The sequence below is a fragment of the Pollachius pollachius genome (genome assembly GCF_949987615.1).
Source record: "Pollachius pollachius genome assembly, chromosome: 7".
Lineage (NCBI taxonomy): Eukaryota > Metazoa > Chordata > Actinopteri > Gadiformes > Gadidae > Pollachius > Pollachius pollachius.
This window is the reverse complement of record NC_136940.1, coordinates 9,861,349-9,882,150: the sequence shown is the minus strand read 5'-3', so window position 1 is coordinate 9,882,150 and position 20,802 is coordinate 9,861,349. Positions and strand designations below refer to the sequence as shown.

At 43.3% G+C, this 20,802-nt stretch overlaps 2 protein-coding genes across 2 annotated transcripts; one reads left to right on the top strand and one right to left on the bottom strand.

The window, feature by feature from the left end:
- Nucleotides 1-469: 469 nt before the first annotated feature.
- Nucleotides 470-3,627, bottom strand: LOC307077853 (E3 ubiquitin-protein ligase RNF170; the record flags this gene model as incomplete). The annotated part of the gene is made up of 6 exons (XM_079739331.1): nt 470-808; nt 1,411-1,521; nt 1,759-1,832; nt 2,485-2,593; nt 2,887-2,986; nt 3,596-3,627. The coding sequence occupies 6 exons, from the start codon at nt 3,625-3,627 to the stop codon at nt 470-472; spliced, it is 765 nt and encodes a 254-aa protein (XP_079595457.1).
- Nucleotides 3,628-5,965: 2,338 nt separating this feature from the next.
- hook1 (hook microtubule-tethering protein 1) lies at nt 5,966-19,903 on the top strand. Its single transcript, XM_079739377.1, has 22 exons — nt 5,966-6,094; nt 7,022-7,107; nt 8,476-8,548; nt 9,758-9,808; nt 10,007-10,139; nt 10,493-10,560; nt 10,721-10,783; nt 10,991-11,074; nt 12,371-12,534; nt 12,671-12,811; nt 13,772-13,973; nt 14,169-14,279; nt 14,448-14,535; nt 14,669-14,735; nt 15,508-15,648; nt 15,888-15,975; nt 16,511-16,542; nt 16,652-16,734; nt 17,242-17,342; nt 17,526-17,627; nt 17,891-17,959; nt 18,212-19,903. Exons 1-22 carry the CDS (start codon nt 6,050-6,052, stop codon nt 18,368-18,370), a joined length of 2,151 nt encoding a protein of 716 aa, XP_079595503.1. The 5' UTR covers nt 5,966-6,049; the 3' UTR covers nt 18,371-19,903.
- Nucleotides 19,904-20,802: the final 899 nt, after the last annotated feature.

Here is a 20,802-nt window from a genome sequence, read left to right as displayed (position 1 = left end):
AAATATGAATACTGAAATAATTATAGTAGATTTATGACTAGAATCATGTATGGCTGAGCACCAGGGTTGTATGACTGCAGCATGTGACCTATAGTTAACAGTAGGTCTGTATGGCCAACATGTACGGAATATTGTGTTAAATGTTTTAACCCAATATATACACATTTTGTTGAGACATTTCAACCCATGGAAGCAGATTTGCAATTGATTGCAAGTACTGCATTGGATTAAAATTGTCATATCTATATAGTCATATGGGAACTGTCCCTTGAATTATAATATATAGTAGGCTATTTCCTGATTCTAGCTGATAAACAGCATAATAAATAACATTTTACTGACGTGTGTTAATACTGTGAGAAAACCAATATGTATTGATCGACTCGTGAACTACAAGCAATGGTGGTGGGGAGTTAAATATGTGTCTAAATAATATTTAGGTATTACCTACGTGCTTCTTTTTTTTTTCTTATAGTACTCCATACGTTGCTAACGCGCTCACCGAACCGCTTCGTTCGAGTTCCACCTGCTGGTGGATGTTGATAATGCAGATTAGTAGCAGAACGACCACCACTAGGTCATCCAGGACACCAAGCAGTACGCAGAGAGACTGGTTCGTCCCTAGCGTAACCGATGATGATGATGATGAAGAGACAGTGTCCAGAGGATGGGACGAGAAGGACACGAGGGCGCCCAAACAGCACAGCGCCACCCGGAAGAAAAAGAGCCACAAGAGACCCCCTACAGCTGTCAGGCCACGTGCTAACAGTTGCAGGAATAGCAGTGCGTCCCACAGGTTCTCCATTACCTAGGATGTGCACAACAGTAAGCAATGTGGCATTGACACGCGCAGCCTATATTTTATTAGTAACGGGGTTTGTTTGTGTGTGTGTGTGTGTGTGTGTGTGTGTGTGTGTGTGTGTGTGTGTGTATGTCTGCGCGCGTGCGTGCGTGTCTGTATGGAAGCAGTTAGATATAACAATGTTATTAAGGTTTTCCTATCAAAAGGTATTATCCTGCTTAAAAGTAACACATTTTGTATAAGCTTAACAATAATTCATGGTCATTGCAAAAAAGTTGATAATAAAGCCCACCATTTGTGTCAATTAATGAAATCAGGTTTTGCATTGATACGGAACATTAGGTGTTGTCTTTTTGAAATATAAAGAGCTCTAATTTTCCCAACAGGTGTACTCCCAAAGCTGTTATTTAAGGACTTACTCAATTCAAATCCACCTCACCCGGCACCTTTACACAATCGGGCGAATTACGTGAGCATGTGTATTCAATGGTGACACAGAAAACAACCACTGGTGGGAGGAGCCGCTGAAGAAAAGGAGGTGTGTGGGATATTGAGTGTCATTAGTGTACTTTGTGTAGTTGTGTGTGTGTGTGTGTATTATTTCTGACCTTTCTAGGAGCTCCTGAATAGCGCCTGTTGTAGTCGTTAAGGTCCACCTCCACTTCTTTTGACCTCCGGTCTGAATGGCTGTCACTGAAGAGTTGGCTCAGCACGTTGACCTGAAAGTCATGACTGTTGTTAACACTTTGTGTTGAACTGTTACTGTGTCTTGTTATTTGACGTGATACCGCAGTGTGTGGTTTGTATACCTCTTGTCTAGATTAACATGATATTACGCAGTGCGTGGTTTATATACCACTTGTCTACAGTTTAACATGATGTCACGTAGTGTGTGATTTATATACCTCTTGTCTTTAGTTGAAGATGATGTCACGCAGTGTGTGTGGTTTATATACCTCTTGTCGACAGACAGGGCAGCTGATGGCGCTGAGCCACGATCCGTATTTCCAGTAGTCAATCAGACAAGGTCCTGCAGAAAGAAACGAGACCAACAGTCTTATGATATGTACACTTCCCCATGAGGCATATGTTGAACCTGTTGGGCTGCCTCTCTTTGTCTGTCTGCCTGTCTGTCTGTATTTATGTTTATTCGTCTGGTTTCCACTGATTCTCATCTAATGGTGGATCACGATGGATTCCATTTTATTATGGATTTATCAGGTTATTAGGTGTGTAGTCTGATTGTCTGGAAGGGTTATCCTTTGGCAACAAATGAGGGTTAAAGTTGAGACAGGGGTTAGTGTGGGGCAAGTGTGGGGCATGATGGACCAAAAGTAGAGGAGTCAATGTGTGTTTTTAGTGGAATCATGAATGCTGAAGACTAAGGGAATTTTGCAGTGGTCTTTCCGTCACTGGTGTGCATCACCTTAAAAGGCTCATGCAGGAAGAAACACCATTTTGCACCGTGAACAATAATACAAATGAAAGGTCATTAATGAAGCAGCCTTTCATAAGAACAGCGTTGTTAACTTTTAGATGGGAGTCTAAAGAGTCCAGAAGACATTCCCCTGTGCTGAAGTCACATGTCCACCAGTGTACTGATTATTCAATAATTCACAGATCAATGATCAATGATGACCCCTGACTTGTGTGTGCGTCCGTGTGTGTGCGATTTCCATTACCACAGAACAGATGGCCACAGTTTGTGGTGATGGGGAAGTTTGCGGTCTGCAGACACACTGGACAGTGAGCATCTCTGTGGCTAATCGATGTACAGTGTTTAGAAGATTCCTGCAGAGTAGCGATCGGAGGAAAACCAAAGCCTTCATAGATTAATATCCAAAAGAGAGAGGATAGGAAGATCGTACCGCCACAGAGTCTAACAGAGTCAATAAGCAGAGTCAATAAGCATTGTACGCTCCTGATGCCTTCACCAATACAAGCTCCAAGCGTGGAGAACAGCTTTTATCAATAAATCAATGGCTAACATGATCTTTGAACCTTGACCAAGAGTGACCATACTGCTGGAACATCTAAACCCCCATGCAGCATGCTGATGAGAAGTTTGAGGGAGAGGTCCTCACCTCAGGGCTCTTCATGGGACCGGGGGGGACAGACTGGCTGCTTCTCGGTGATCCTGCGCCGGCCTCCCTCGTAGGAACCTCAGGGGGGCTGGCGTCTCGGCTGTAGCATCACATGACATGTAAAATGAATACAGGGCAACTGATATTGACCCTGGTGGTTGCTGAAACGCAGCATGTGTCATGGGTTTATCCAAAGTGATCAGATAAAGGCAACACCACACACAAAACTGCAAGATATGGTTTGGCGGCAGATTTTCTGGATGGCTGCAAATGTCGATGGCTTAAGGACATGACATGTTACTCCCGACCAATAAGCTCATAATAGTAATAGTATATAAGTGGTATTGACAGTTTACTCTATCAATGAGACATGTTTTGACAAACTTGCAAACAAATGTATATTGCTTGTTATATTTCCCATGCACATAATAATTGGCTCATTGGGCATTTAGGAGGACTATAGGGTTTGCCACATACACTGAATCAATTATCATTTATCACACATTCATACACTATAGTCTATTAATTTATTTGACCTAATTTCTCCCATGTTCATCCGTAGATTCCCTCAACCAACCATATCCTCATCTCAATATATGAGCATATTTATCACTTGGACAGTGATAAATATCCCCAGTACTACACAGTGACATCCTTCCAAGATCAGCCACACTATAGTAAACACACACCATGGGTGGCTTTGACTCACCCGGGCTGAGAGCCTTTGCACCTGCTGTCCATCGCAGATCAGAAGGGGCGAAGGACAGAGTTGAGCGTGGCTCCACTAGTAGGAAGTAAGGTGCTCCAGTGACAGCAGGTATAGAAACCACACAGCAGTCACTCAGCCAAATACACATGGCTGGTTAATGATCAACCCAGTACCTCCATTGTGCGTCTGTCTCTAAATAGAGGGGGGGGATTATTCTTTGGAATATTCTTGGATACTGTGGTAAAATACTGTCATCAACATATGGGCTGTGCTGTTAATGACGCGTGTGATCTAAACGTTTGGCTAGTATTTATTTATATTATCTTTTCATGGGTTTTGGTGTCTTTAGGAACACAGGAAAAAATGGTCTGAAGAAGAGAGGGAATCAAACCTGTGTCACCTCAGGGCCTATTGCTGACGTGGTTAGTGGCCTCCTCGCCGCTCCTGAATCAAGTTATATTGGTCATGTGACACACACGGTCAACAGGCACTTCAAAACCTTGCCCACTCGCCGTCTCAGTAGGCAAACCCTGACCTTGACAATGATTCAACCTGAATTGAATCTCCTGTAAGCCCTGCCTGTCTACGCTCTGCCTTAATGGTCACGTATTGGTTGTGAAACACAGTAGTCACCGAACTAGACCCATGCGAGGCCACATGGGTTTGTGTCAGACGTTAAAGACACAGTGGGATCGAGCTAATGAGAGCTGATGTTTTACAAATCAATCTGGCATGGGATATTGGTAAAGATAATGCATTACGAACTGAAAGGGCAAACCTTAATTTCCGTCACATTTTCTAATCTTGAGGACGTGCTTTTTATTCAGAATGTCTTTTACTTCTTGTTTCCGTAGTGCCTTGCCATAAGTAATTATTTCAACAAAAGGGCTTATTAAGATGACTCACTATTACAAGAACAATAAATGAATTGATGTATTAATAATTATTCTCCATTGAAAACCCTTTGTTCTTCTGAAAGAGGATTTTAACAACTTCACTCATTTGATTTCTATGTCAATCTGCCCTTATTTTCGACGCATGTCAACACAGCACTATTTTTAGATATGTCTATGTTTTCGCCGGATACCCAGGCTAATATTTACGCAGTCCAGGATGCTCACTGATGCAACGTATCTCGTATCTCCATAACAAAACGAAGGCCCTGTGGCCATTAGTGGAAGCTAAAAATAGCAACCATCGATCAGCCAGGGACCAGGCCTCATCAAATCGACCGGGCCTCAGAGTGGCATGGAGGAGGACATAACACCTCAGTACACTTCCAATAGGCCGGTTTCTCCTAACTAGTGGCCTTATGAGATGGCCTCTCTGGTGGCTTGGTCGTGGTGAGAAATGGGCAAATTCGAATCCTTGTCCCATGAGGCATCAAACCATGAGTATGCCAGAGTGGTGTGGCCACTACACAAACACACTCACTCACAGTCCCTTGCCCCTTCCACACTGTAAGGGAAGGAATTACATTGTAGTGAAGTAAAGTATAATACAAGTATCTCTCTTGCTGTCTCTCTCTCTCTTTCTCTCTCTCTTTCACTCATTCACACACACACACACACACACACACAAACACACACACACACATTGTCACACTTTTGGGGGGGACAGGCTCCCTCCACCTCGCTATTCAACTGGGGAAATAATTTGGCTTCTTGTACATGATCAAAACCAGCATTTCAATGATTAGTAGAAAGATGGTAATTGAAGCAGTCTTGTATTTTGGAGGTAGGTATCCTAGTATCCCAGAAATTATAAATCATGTTTTTTCCATGGAAATGAATGCAGTTAAAATCTTGTTTCCAACTTCTGTAAAAAGCCTTTGGAATACATTTAGTTAACAATTTAGGGTTAACCTATTTAAATTAGAAACATATTTTAGATACTTTAAATAACTATTCATTTGTATCAACTGCAACAGCCTGTTGAATTGCATAGGCATTAAAAAAAAGTGTTTTTTAATGGTGGCCAATAATTAAATCTCTTGCTTATCTCACAGCACGGTGCAGTTGGTTAAATACGGCTAATAAAGACGGCTAAATTATTGGAGGATACTGATCCTTCAGCATCAACTTAACATGAAACCGTTTACATCGAGACCGGTGCATTGGCTTGATTATCACAAAAACACATGAATACTCTGTTTTCACGTATCTCAAAGTTGATTGGTCTAATCCTCTCAAAGTACCGCCCAATTGGTTTTCTGCTTCTGCCTTGTCCGCCACTTCCTGTCAATCCCCCAATCCGATTCGGTTGCAAACGTCAAAAAGCACGGCATCTGCAATTCACGGAGAAGTTACGCTGGTCTTTGCTGAACAACACGCAGTAAATTATGCCCCAATACGCCATTTACGTTACGCACCTACCTCTCACAGGTGAGGTCAAATGCAGAGTAAAAGTAAGGGGGGATAGAATTTCGAATAGCCTAATTCAAACGAAGAAGACATGGACGACAACAAAGCAGTTTTGTGCGAAAGTCTTTTAATATGGGTGAGTTTGTGTTGCGTCTGTATCTCTCAAGTGTTTTTTGTTGGCTCAAGCGATTTGTACCTGTCGAAGGAGAGTATGTCACCGAGAAGCGCACCTATGGGTAAAAGCTTTCTGCTCAGCATTGCACTACAACCGTAAACATCCAATAATAATAATAATAATAATAATAATGATAATAATAATATACCCCTGCCAAAATCACCATGTTCACTGGTCGCCAATGAACAGCAACCATAATACATGTCCTATTATTAGAGTAATAGTCGTATATTACTGTACGACTATTCGTACACTACTCTACAGTAGGCAAGGTTTCCCCTTACACTTGCGAAACATAAAAACAAATACACTAGCACCCAAATACCGTTGATCCTTATGCGGTTTAGAGTGTTAATCTAATTAACCAGGAGATATTTTCGGAATGTCGCACCTTCTGCCAGAGCTTATGAAATCGCATTAAATTATTCACTAGTACAAATTTGTTATACACAAAATGTGTCCAACTTCCGTTTGCATGTCATTGAGTTTTATAAGGTGTCTCGAACCATCGTCTGCATGTCATGTTTAATATACTAGGAATTGTATAATAGTATTTCTTCTACGATGTTTATATACTATCTAACGGAATAATGTATATGCATCCATTCATATTTGCATCTGCAGTAGAAATAAGATAATGTCAAATTGTCAAAAAATGGATAGGCAAAGTGAGACCTACGATCTGAGGGTAATATAATATCCATCAAATAAATCTTTGAGCATCAGAGATGATACATTTATTTTGCTGGGTAAACTTCTAATTTTCACATAGGGTAATAGAAATACTTGATCTTAAAACCAATAAGATTTGACCTGTCTCATTGACAAACAAATTCATTCATCAGCTATCACCACCTTTAAACCAGTTTGTTTTTGCATGTTTTTCAGTTGCAGACCTTCAATACCCCCTCATCCTGCGCCACTTTGACAGAGCTGACCAATGGAGAGGCCATGTCGCAAGCCCTGCATCACATGTAATATACTAATTAGAATATTGATGTTCTATAATGATTGGTCAATAGCCTTTGGGACAACTCCTGCTTTTTCTAACAGTTCCAAATCATTTCGCTACAAATCCAATATTAAAGGTCCCATGGCATGCTAAGTTATGGATGCTTATATATAGGTGTTAGTGGGCCCTTAATACAGTATTTGAAGACGTTCAAGAAATTCAGCCTTGGTGCAGAATTACAGCCACTACGAACCAGTCCCACAATGAGCTTTCCACAAATGTGCAGTTATTAGAGGTCAAGGTGGAGGGTGGGGGTGTGGCCCTGAGCAGCTTGCGGCCACGGTACCATGCGCTCGTGTTTACACTGGATGTATCGCAATGGCGCACACAGCTTTGGGCCGTGTTCTGTAAATATTCTAGAACACTCTGGGTGCTCCGGCAGGAGTCCTGAAGCTCTATATCTAAATAATATCATATTATACATAGATAACTATATCATATAATATATATTATCACGGCCGAAAGCTGTGTGCGCCTCCAGACGACATTATGAATCTCAAATGACTGCGTCGGGTTCTCTGACGTCTCTGGTTCTTCTACTTCCACATCAATCTGAAGTAGACTGAACCACGACATGGAGGAGAAAGGGATTGTTGACCGCGGTTCATGTACTTCAGGGAGTCAAAGCCAAAGTTCCTTTCCCCCAAGTCCTTTTCAACCTTGGCTGAGATAGCCCCCACTACGAGTCTCGTTGTGGAAACACCAGAGACGTCAGAGAACCCGACGTGTTATGCGTCATAACACCAACAGCAGAATGGTTATCCAAATAACAAAGAAGTGTACAACAGTCGTAGCTCATTGTCTCATTAGCGGGCGAAATTCTCTGGGCGGGCAAAGCAGAGAAGGGGAGGTAACCTGACAACCCTTATGACGACATATGGGGCCAAATTCGAAATCGGAGCGTCTGACCTTTGATTTATCAAAGGCGGAGCAGGATACCTACTGCTCGTTTTACACCTAACGCCATTTCTAGCTGCTGGGGGACCATAGGCAGGCTTGGGGAACTCATATTAATGTTAGAAAACCTCATAAAGTGATTTTCATGCCATGAGACCTTTTAAAAACAACGGTCGAATACCACTATCCCAGTTTCCTTGCGGAAAGACAATATTCAACAAGCACTGCACTAAAATGTATAAACATTATAGATGTGAATAATTCATATTTAATCACTTTTGATGCAGTTGGTATTTCTGTGCAGTATATTAAGTGGCCCTGCAGCTTGTTCGTAGCTTTTTTTCTGGACAAAGAATACAATGATCACAATTATATTATTGAGTTTAACCCTAACCCTCTGTCTACTCACCTAACTCTTGTGTTTGTGGTCCAGAGACTCTGTGTGGTTCAGCAAAAGTTGGCTTGGTCGTATAAAACCAGATGTGGGGGACAACTGGAGACTGAAGGTAAAGCCCTTGGTCTTTTGGCCTCTTTGTCATCCCTCACCTGTCCCCTGTCCCCTGCTCTTATATGCCCTCCCTCACTTGTCCCCTTGCACCTGTCCTCTCTAACATGTCCTCTCTCACTTGTCCCCTCTAACATGTCCTCTCTCACTTGTCCCCTCTCACCTGCTCTAACATGTCCTCTCTTACTTGTCCCCTTGCACCTGTCCTCTCTAACTTGTCCTCTCTCACTTGTCCCCTCTCATCTGTCCTCTTTAACATGTCCTCTCTCACTTGTCCCCTCTCACCTGTCCACTCTAACATGTCCTCTCTCACTTGTCCCCTCTCACCTGTCGTTTCTAACATGTCCTCTCTCACTTGTCCCCTCTTACCTGCTCTAACATGTCCTCTCTCACTTGTCCCCTTTCACCTGTCGTCTCTAACATGTCCTCTCTCACTTGTCCCCTTTCACGTGTCGTATCTAACATGTCCTCTCTTACTTGTCCCCTTTCACCTGTCCTCTCTAACATGTCCTCTCTTACTTGTCCCCTTTCACCTGTTGTCTATAACATGTCCTCTCTCACTTGTCCCCTCTCACCTGTCCTGTCTAACATGTCCTCTCTCACTTGTCCTCTCTCACCTGCTCTAAAATGTCCTCTCTTACTTGTCCCCTTTCACGTGTCATATCTAACATGTCCTCTCTCACTTGTCCCCTTTCACATGTCGTATCTAACATGTCCTCTCTCACTTGTCCTCCTCTCACATGTCCCGTCTCACCTGTCCAAACTCGCAACATGTCTTCTCTCACCTGTGCCCTTCTCACCCGTCTTCTCTCACCTGTCCTCGTGACCTCTGCCAAACAGTGCTCTCCTCTTTTTCTGTGTGTGTGTGTGTGTGTGTGTGTGTGTGTGTGTGTGTGTGTGTGTGTGTGTGTGTGTGTGTGTGTGTGTGTGTGTGTGTGTGTGTGTGTGTGTGTGTGTCAGTTTAGTGTGATAGCTGATGAGGCTGCTACTTTTGCGGTTTTACATTGATTATTGATACACTTTGAACATAAAGCAATGGAACTTTATTTTACATAGGTGTGTTGCCTTATATTAACAATGAAAAATGTGATATACATGTGTGTGTGTATATATATATATATATATATATATATATATATATATATATATATATATATATATATATATATATATATATATATATTGAAGAAAATTCTTGGAATCTTTTTAGATGAACAACCTGAAGAAGATCCTTCAGATGATGGTGGATTATTATAATGAGGTAGGAAGCTGTTCAATTTCTCCTCCTGCATTTCTAGGATGGTATTGAAGGTGGTATCACCTATCCCTCTCCAACGTCGTTGCAAAGGGATAGGGGAGGGGGCGCAGTAGATCCCCACTAGATGGCAATAAATCCTACACACTGTACCTTTAAATCTCCCACAATACTTGGATGAGGATTCAGTTTGTTGTTCTTCAGGTTCTCGGGGAGCAGATGTCGGACTTCCCCCTGCCGGACGTGGCGCTGGTGGCGGAGCACACCGACCCGCTGAACACGGGCCGTCTGCTACAGCTCATCCTGGGCTGCGCGGTCAAATGTGAACGCAAGCAAGGTAGCCTACCTCTACAATGACAGAAAAAAAAACATAGAGAGACGTGTCTTCATAAGACTCTGACTAGCATTCGCTCTCAAACGCACGGAAGCTGACGATCTCTGCCGCCACGTTCACAGTGTGTTGTCAGAAAAGGTATTAAAGGAAGATTACAATCTAGTCTAGTTCTCTAGGATCTGAGGTCGACAATGTGGCTCTATTGTCCTTCCAAGCTGCTCACAAAGGCCTAGCCATCTAGGGAATAAGTGAGGCCCAGTAACAAACTCAATGGGGGAACAAAGAAGCAGTATGGAACACTAGTGCTAGAGCTGTGTGTACGGGTTTGTAACATGACTCTATTGTTGCGTCACCAGAATACATTCAGATCATCATGACCTTGGAGGAGTCGGTGCAGCATGTTGTCATGACCGCCATTCAAGAGGTCAGAACAGGCTTCCCACTCCCTCTCTGCATATTTATCCAAAAGACACACCTCACCAGTCGTGTCCCAGTTTGATGCATGCAGTGGTATGAAACAAGCATTACATTCAGTTGGGTGTTGATCTCATGATTGCAAACCAAATGCCAATTGTCTTCCTCAGCTCATGAGCAGAGAGTCATTCTGCTATTATGGCTCAGAGCAACCCGGGGACCTGGAACAGCAGGTCAGTCGGGTCAGGTCGCAATAAGGAGCGCTTTCCACAAGGGTGCATTATGACAATATCTGGTCCTGAAGATTAAATGAAGATTTAAAATGTAATCAAACGTGCAAAAGGTTATCCAATTATGAAAAAAATAAGTAATTCTGTCAAATTGGTTCTGTATTGTCATAATCCATAGTAGTAAATGGAGCTTTTGCCTTCCCTTTTTAGCTGAAAAAGACCCGGGAGGACTTTGCATCTCTCTCCGCTGAGAAGGAGGAGTTGGCCCAGCGCTGTCAGGAGCTGGATGTACAGGTATCTTCAGAGGATTAATTGTTGTGTGTGTGAAATCTGTCTGCTGCTTGTCTCCTATTAGTCAACCTTAAACACAATTAGATTAGGGAGATCGAACACACACACACACACACACACACACACACACACACACACACACACACACACACACACACACACACACACACACACACACACACACACACACACACACACACACACAGTTTGCATGCCCCTGGCACAGTGGAAGCTGGGCCATGTGGTATCAACAACGCTGCAGTCTATTGTCTGGCTCTGCTGTGGCAGAAACACTGTGGGTTTAGAGACCGGACTGAACCCAGAGCCAGTGGCTATCGTCTGTCCTCGTCTGTCCTGTGCACTTTGCTGCTGGACTGTCTGCTCTATGTTGTTCTCTGTACTGTATCAATCCGTCTTCAAAGCTCCCCGTTCTCATTCCTTCTTTTGTTATTTGGCTGGACTCTTGACGGATTAGAATATCCTCTTGTGGTTCTCTTGTGGTCCAGGTTGGGTAAGTGGACCAGGGCCGCCGGGCTGAAACCAGGCCCCCTCTAGCCCGTTCTAACCCTGCTAACCCAGCCCCCCAGTGGGGCTCTGCTGTGGAGCTTTTTGCATGCTATGTCTTTCCATGTGCACATGTATGTTTAGGTTTGTACAGTTGGGGTAATTGCTTTAACCACTTATTCCAGGAAACTTTATGCTGCATGTTGAACAAATTTTATTAGCATGTTTATCAGTTAGAATGTATCGCATCAAAGCTGTTTCCTTTCTATGTTGCTCTGTCCTTTTATAAGCAAACTTATATTATAAATATTACTTAGTATATTTTTAATTCTTTATACAAAACACAAACAATCTTGTTTCTGTTACTTAAGTAAAACAATGATGAAATGTTAAAATGGTGGGTGCAAGGTAGGACTAACCCACCATTAGTTTGTGGGCTGAAAGAATGATCCACGACTATGATGAAATGGCACCACCCCTGGCGAAACAAGGCCACTACTCTTTGTGATTGGCTCAAACATAATGGCAAGTTGTGTCGGTTGTCATGCAAACTGGCGAGAAGCGTGACTTGGCACTAATTTGAACCTATTAGAAAAACTGTTATGTAACCGGCCCTTATGCTGTGGACTAATTATAGCGTTTGATCACTCTTCATGTGTAGAAAACGATGTGATACCTCCAGCATTGTCTTCTGATGCAGATGCTTCTCTTGCATAAAATCAAATGACTGGATTTTCATTTTTAGGCAAACAGTAAGTCGACCTCATACACTCCTGTCCCCCCTCTTCTCCTCAGGTGACAGTCCTCCAAGAGGAGCGAAACAGCTTATTGGCCGAGAATGACGTGCTGACCGACCGAGCCAATCAGCTGGACACGTTCGACGACCCGAGCACACCGTCGGGAAGGAAACACAGCCAGCTGCAGCTGCAACTGGAGTCCTTGCAGGAGGAAACCTTCAGGTGTGTGTGTGCGTTTTAAAGTAAACATGCTGCTGTAGATGTTCACCCACGTATATGATGAGCAGAAGATTAAGTGTCTTTACCTGCGTGTGTGTATGCGCCCGTGTGTGTGTGTGTGCATGCCCATGTGGTTCAGGCTGGAGGCTGCTAAGGATGACTACCGGATCCACTGTGAGGAGCTAGAGAAACAGCTGATCGAGGTGCAGCACCGCAACGACGGGCTCACCGGCCTGGCGGAGGAGTCTCGAGCCCTCAAGGATGAGCTGGACATCCTCAGGTACGTCCCCTCTCTAGCCTCCTGAGAACATACTGTGGTGTACACTTTTTTTTCTAATTGAAATGTGACGCTGCTTGTTAATCATGATCTTTAACTCCTCCCGCTGAGCACTGATTGGTCCGAGCAATTTTACATCTTCGGAATTTTTTATATGGGATGGAGGCCAGACTGACCGGCAGAGACAAACGGAATGTGAACTTGCGAGACCGGGATGGTCTCATGCCTATACATCCTCTCTCTACCTGCATCTCACATTCAGACCTCAGGTTGTCTGCATGACTCACGGATGGTATGGACACCAGCAGTCTCACAAATCAGACTTCAGATTAATAATATAAAGTCTTTTTTTTATTATTGTTAGTGTCCATACCGGCAGTCTCAAAAATCAGATTTGAGATTTTGAATCTACCGTCTGATAGCAGACAAGCTCAAATATGCATGAACGGGGAGTATCACTCTCGTTCTTTAAATATTTGTTACGACGAATTGAGCACAGCACGCTCATAATTAGCTAATAACAGCAAACCCAAACTCGGTCAGCACTAGCAAACTGTAAACAAATAAATATGTTTCAAATCAACAATGTGTTGACTGGCCCTTGTAGAAATACACTAATTAAAATGTATTGTATCCACTGTCACCCTTGGTAGATTATCTTCTAACCAAACAGGAAGCAAGCCGTAGCTCCACCCCTTGCAGTTGTTTGTTCACGGCCCAGGCTCTGTGCCTTCTCCCACCACAAGTTCTGATATGACAGCACACCTTGATATTGGAGATCAAAAAAGGAGGATAAAGTTTCCAAAAATATAGTATATGGTATCGATAATATAATAGAACATGCACAGGAAGGGACCAATGCACAGCGATGGGCAATAAAGCGCCCACTCTTGTTGTTTCTGATCGCAGCGCCTTCTCAATCCCCACGCGTGTGTGCTTGGTGTTTGCGGTGTGCTCCGACAGGAGTTGCTCAGACCGTGCGGTGAAGCTGGAGGCGTCGGTGGAGACCTACCGCCGCAAGCTGGAGGACCTGGGAGACCTGCGGCGGCAGGTGAAGCAGCTTGAGGAGAAGAACATGACGTACATGCACAACAGCATCAGCCTGGAGGAGGAGCTGACCAAAGCCAACGCCGCGCGCACCCAACTGGAGACCTACAAGAGACAGGTGTGTGTTATTAACCATTAACTACCATGATGATTGAAACATAATCGGCCTCCATGAACATTACATGTTTACATAAAAGAAAACGTGAATAACCTTGTTTCATACTGTGTGCACCCAAACATATGTATATGGATGTATGTTTTGATTTAGACCATGGCTTGATTCTTTTATTTGACCTTGGACGCTTGACCCCAGGTCCAGGAGCTCCACAAGAAGTTGTCTGATGAGACGAGGAGAGCTGACAACCTGGCCTACGACACAAAGAAGTTTGAGGAGAAATACGAAACCCTGACGAAGGAGAAAGAGGTAGGGCATGTATCGGCTCTCCCAAAATGTCAACAATATCAATTTCTCGTCTCCTGGAATGTGTTATCTTGACCTTAACAATGTAGTAACACGATTCAGCAAATGGAGGGCACGATAGATTTGTGGTCTCAATGAAAAAGCAAAAAAGTTGATGTGTTTGGCCAACAGAGGGTGATCATTGAGAGAGACTCTTTGAAGGAGACCAACGAGGAACTGCGATGCACACAGGCTCAGCAGGACCACCTCCGACAAGCAGGTACAAGTTGAGGTTGGAGCCCACTCCGGAGCCCGGGGATGGAGCAGTATTAATGGGGCGTGTGAGGCTGCAGCCCGTGGAAAGTTTCTTAGAGTGCGTGGTTGACATCCTGTACTGTTCCATGGTCTCCCAGGAATGCTTCCGGCTGGCAGTCCCACCCATGAGAACCTGGCAGCTGAGATAATCCCAATAGAACACAGGTAACCCCGTAAAACACAAGCAACCCCCTAGCTGTAGGTAACCCTATAGAACACAGATAACCCCATAGAAACCAGCTAACTCCATAGCTGTGTAGGTAATCCAATAACATGTAACCCTCTAGCTGTAGGTAACCCTATAGAACACAGATAACCCCATAGAACCCAGCTAGCTCCATAGCTGTGTAGGTAATCCAATAACATGTAACCCCCTAGCTGTAGGTAACCCTATAGAACACAGATAACCCCATAGAACCCAGCTAACTCCATAGCTGTGTAGGTAATCCAATAACATGGATAGACCCTATAGAACATGTTACCCCATATAACACAGACAACCCCATAGAACACAGGTAACCCAATATAAGACAGGTAAACCCTTAGAACACAGGTAACCCCATAGAACACAAGTAACACCTTAGAACACAGGTAACCCCATATAACACATGTTAACCCTTAGAACACAGGTAACCCCTTAAAACAGAGGTAACCCCATATAACACACGTAACTCCATAGATGTAGGTAACCCTATAGAACACAGGTAACTAGTCAAACTATTATACACTCACTCAGTTAAACATGTTGTATAAAATGTCATCAATGATGCCACATGACTATCATGTTATCAGAGTCCATTTTGAAATGTGCTTCTCTTCACATGACTCGTATTTTCATGTTTTGCACTAATGTACTCAGCTGTCCACAGTTATTGATGTCACATAATTGATCATTTTTGTGTGTGTGCCTTTTTTTTTTATTTTGGCCCGCCGGCAGAGAGAAGTTCATCCGCCTACAGCATGAGAACAAGATGCTGCGGCTGCAGCAGGAGGAGTTTGAGAGGGAGAAGATCAGCGATCTGCAGACCCAGCTCGAGGAGTCCAACCGCACACGTAGCGAGCTGGACACCGACAACAGGTCCATGAGCCCCCCCAACCACCATACTGTTATAAGAATGTACATGCTCAATTTAAAACGACCATAAAAAACATCCACCTAATGGCATACGGTACAGGACGTGCACAGAATTCAAATGAGAAACGTCTGTGACGCATTGTAATAAATCCTGCTTAAAAGGCCATTGCACTCATTATTATATTGGTTTTCCCATCCACCTCCCTCCTCCCTGTCCCCTGGCTGTGGCGCGGCGTGTCCAGGCTGAGCCGTGAGAGGATGGCTGAGCTGCAGCAGCAGGTGGAGGACCTCCAGAAGGCTCTGCAGAGCCAGGCTGCCCAGCCCGACGACGTGAGTACCAGCAGGCCCACCCCAGCGCTGTGTTGGGCCCGGAGTGCTTGCTCCTACCAGGATATAGATGTAGTAGATTTGATAGCACAAGATGGGTTCAGAATAAAATAGAACAATTATTTTATTTTATTATCTACATGTAAATAGAGATAATTGACCTTGGATTATAGATTTAGATAAAATGTTGGATTTAGATAAAATGTTAACCAAAACCATAACAGTGCAAAAATCTTTTAAAGTTTTGGAATATATAGGGACATGATGAAATAATTCACATCATTGTGAAGATGTACAGAACGACAGTAGTAGTTGATTGGTGGTTGAGGCAAAGCTCTACAGTTCAGATCCTAAAACATGTGCACTGTAAGGAGATCAGTTAAACACACTTGTGCTGCTTTGGATAAAAGCGTCTGCTAAATGCCCTAAATGTAAATGTAAATGTGTAGAGTTATTCCCACTGATGAACCTCCGTCTGATTATCTGTATCGAAAGGAATGGTTAACCTAATTTATTTTCTTTTTTTTTTCCTTTTCAGTCCAACCTAAAGAGGAAACTTGACGCCCACATGTAAGTGTGCTGTCTTTATTTTTTTATGTTGTTGAAGTTCCTTAATATCACCAGTAGGTGATAGTCATGCTCCTTCTTTGATCAGTCTGTTCTCCCTCTTCTCCCTCAGGGTGCAGCTGAATGAGGCTCAGGATGAGATCATGAAGAAGAAGGAGCTGTTGGAGGACCTCCAGCCCGACAACACTCAGACCTGTGAGTCCCGTACTGTCCTGCTCTGCTGCACCTCACTGGTCTTCAGCCCGTTGGAAGCCTCTTCCACACATAGGAAAACCCTAGGACCAATCAGCAATTGGCGGAGGGAGTTTCAATTCATGATGGACGAGGGGCGCCACAGTCCCCATGATTTCAAAACAATGGCTGTGACCAAGGAAAACGTAGTAAAGAATGAAGCTGTCAAAACTGTTTAATCAGAGGTAGACTGAAGAACAATGTTAAAAGATGAACTTAGAAGTTAGCAAGAAAGGCTTTTATCTGAGAAAATGTCTTTAAATCCAACCGGAATCGGCATGAGACTTGGCTTATCCAAAACTGATTGGCTTTAGTATTTTGCACAATGTTCTGCATTGCCCAAATGTTTAAATCAATTCATGCTCTGCAGAGGACATACTGACAGGCTTTGCAAAACTCAAACTTGAATATCTTGATGGTCTCTCCCAAAGCCTGCTGTTTATTGACTGTGAATTCATATTTGTCTGCCAGCGTTGAGGCTGGACGAGCTGATGGCCGCCCTGAAGAAGAAGGACGATGACATGAAGGCCATGGAAGAACGCTACAAGATGTACCTGGAGAAGGCACGCAACGTGAGTCTACGCGCCCGCACGGTGGCTGACAGCTTTGATTTCACCTTGATTTTGTATTTGCTTTGTTGCTTATAATTGAATGAATCTAATGTGTATGGTCCCGCATGTGGGAGATAAAAGTCTATTGGGCTGAGACTTTGAGAAAGTTTGATGAAATGACTGAACCTCCAACGTGGTCTTCAGGTGATCCGAGCCCTGGATCCCAAACTGAACCCGGCCACCGCAGAGATCCAGGCCCTGAAGAGCCTGGTACTAGACCGGGACAGACGGATCCTCACCCTGGAGGTATGACCTCAACTTGGCAACCCGTTGATATCCTGCTCGAGCGATGCTTCTCATCGAGGATGTGATCATCGTCCTGCCTAAATTCAAGCGAGCAGCAGGAGGAACTGCATTTAATATCACATCCATTGTGATGATAACGGATCCATTGCTCCACATGACCTGCGTTCCATATGTACTGAAGTTGAACACAGTGACTGGGTGTGGTGCAGGGTAGACGGTATAAAGGTTGTCCATACTGATGGCTCATCCCCTGTGCCTCACAGCGGGAGTGTGAGCAGGCCAAGCTGAGGGAGTACGAGGAGAAACTCATCGTCACGGCCTGGTATAATAAGGTACGATGGTCAGCTCAGCAATACTTTAGGCTGTGTGTGTGTGTGTGTGTGTGTGTGTGTGTGTGTGTGTGCGTGCACTGTATATGTGCATGTGTACTTTGTTAACATGCTTGTGTGTGTGTGTGTAGGCGTTTGTGTATGAGGTCATGTATGTGTTCTGTTCACGTCTGAAGAGGTCCTGCAGATCACGCCTTAACAACGGCTGAAGTGTATTTCTATGTGTATGTTCAACACGTTTCCTCCTCCGCCCAGAGTCTGAGCTTCCATAAGCTGGCCATGGAGTCTCGCCTGGGGGGCCGTTCCGCCTCCTCGCTGCCCCTAGGTCCGTCCTTCCTGTCCCAGCAGCGCCAGGTCACCAACGCCACACGCCGCATTCTGCCAGTCAACATGCCCGCCTCCACTACCAAGTAGACCCAACCCTCCCAACCTGCCAGAGTTCGGTCATTGTTCCACTCCCTTGTAATCGACCTGTAAGCACACATAGAAGCAAGCAAACACTTAAGTGGCCTTATACCTTTTTAAGAGCTGCTCATGTCGGCCATCCCTCCAATGGCTGATGGTCTATTGCTTGAATGAAGCTCCGCCTCTGAGGTCGTCGTCTGTGCGTTTCAAACTGTTCCACTGGACACTGGCTGCTGGGGTGAATACATGAATGGACATTGCAGAACTCGTGGGGCGTGTGCGTAGGTGCTCACCTTTCCAGATTGCACTGATAGACCAATGCTCACTCCCTCAATGACTTCTGACATTTGAATTGGGGTTATTTACCAGAAGCCTCTGTAACCTGGGTAGTACTTGGTACTTTGTCATGTATATTAGTTTATACTTTGCTCTGTATACTACTAGGTACATTCATGTATTTTACTAGGTACTTGGCTATGTATACAACTAGGTACTTTAATGTATACTACTAGGCACTTAATCTGACAATCCCTTTCTTACCAGCTTTCGATTTTCATGGTCTTTAATTGTTAGAAAGCACATGAATTCAGAATCATATTATAAACAAATGCCTTCTATATGAATGTGATCACAACTTTAAAAATGCAGTTCAATCTAATGCCAGCTAAAGATTATTTAAAATGAATGGTAATGTGAAATTGTACTGATACCCTATGCAGCTATAAAAGGCTCTTGCCTTGTAATTCAAAAGATAAATAATTATATTGTACCCAACACATCTATAACACAGTGGCACTTATTATGTCATGTTCTGGTGCTGGTCACCAGCCGCAAATACAGGTCCATTTCAGTTTTTATATTGAAGAAAATGAAGGCAAGCTTATTCCTTAAACATGCATCTATTTGGTAAGTCATGTTTACTAAGAAAGGTCTGAGACAACAAGCCTCTTCATCTAAACAAAGTCATTCAGGCCTGTTTCAGTTCCACATTCTTCTTTTGTTTGTTTGTTTCCTCTACTTGTACTTTGTTTTGTCCACATTAATCAATGGACTGATTTAAATTGGTATAATGCTCTGGTAATTAAGATTGTGTAACCACCTTTGGACCCAAATGTCCTTGTCATGGTTTAGCTTCTATACTGTACCTGCTAAATTCATACAATCACCTTTCTCCGATTGGAAGTAGCAAGAGAACTGTAAATGCTTTTCTCCGAGGCAAACTGGGTGTGGAAGAATGTAACTTGAGATAACAATTCAACAGGTGAAGGAACAAAATAGCTCTGTTGGATATGTCAACGTAGCTTTGGTTTAGATGCTTTCCCGCATGCATTTGTGAGAGAACATTAAACATTTCTTTGTCTTTCTTCTTGCGATGTTGATTTGATTGTTTGTTTGATGTTTGTTTGTTCCTTTGCAGTGAATTATACTAACTAGACCTACTCATTTGAAGGCAAAGTCATTGATACAATCCTAATATATTACCAATGTGTTTTAGAAATTTAAAAAGAGTGATTAGAAATATATATATATATGATTTTATGGAGTCAAAAATTGTAAGGCCAGGTTTTTTCTTGACAAAAGTAAATCCCTTTTTCGACACAAGTTGTTGTGTCGATTATTTCCTGAGCCACAAGATGGTGGATGGAGCTGTATTGAGGCTGGTTCAGGTTCCAATCAGGACGGATACGGGCAGCAGGCCAGCAGAAATAACGGCACGTAGTTGTTGTTGACATTGCGTGTGAGCCGTTGTATCTCGATCGATGAACCTTTGGAACACCCTTTGGTCCACTTGAAATATGCAGTGTTAGATGTTTTGCCGGTGGGTTGCATAACTTTTTATTTATTTTTATACAATGCACCACAAAAGTGACAAAAAAAGCAGTGTATTGCACAAGCATTGCTGAAGAAATACCGCAGTTTTATGTCGCTTGGTCCTCAGGAACACTTGAACACACACATACTCTGGTAAAGGAAGGGGTTTATTAAATATACTGCATGTTAGGTTGAGTTTAAAGGGAGTAAAGACCCTATTCACAGAAGCATCATCATAGAACAAAGATGTAAAGACTTAGCAAGTCCATTGGTATTGGTCTACTGGTCCATTCAATTGAGAATGCTCCTACCAGGATATAGATGTAGTAGATTATATGACACGAGATGGGTTCAGAATAAAATAGAAAAATATTTTATTTTATTATCTACATCTAAATAAAGATTATTGTCCTTGGATTTTGATGAAGGTAAAATGTTGACCTAAACCATGACAGTGCAAAAACCTTTCGAAGTTTTGGAATATATAGTGATGTGATGAAATAGTTCATAATCATTGTGAAGATGTACAGAACGACGGTAGTACTTGATCGGGGGTTGAGGCAAAGCTCTACAGTTCAGATCCTACAACATGTGCACTGTAAGGAGATCAGTTAAACACACTTGTGCTG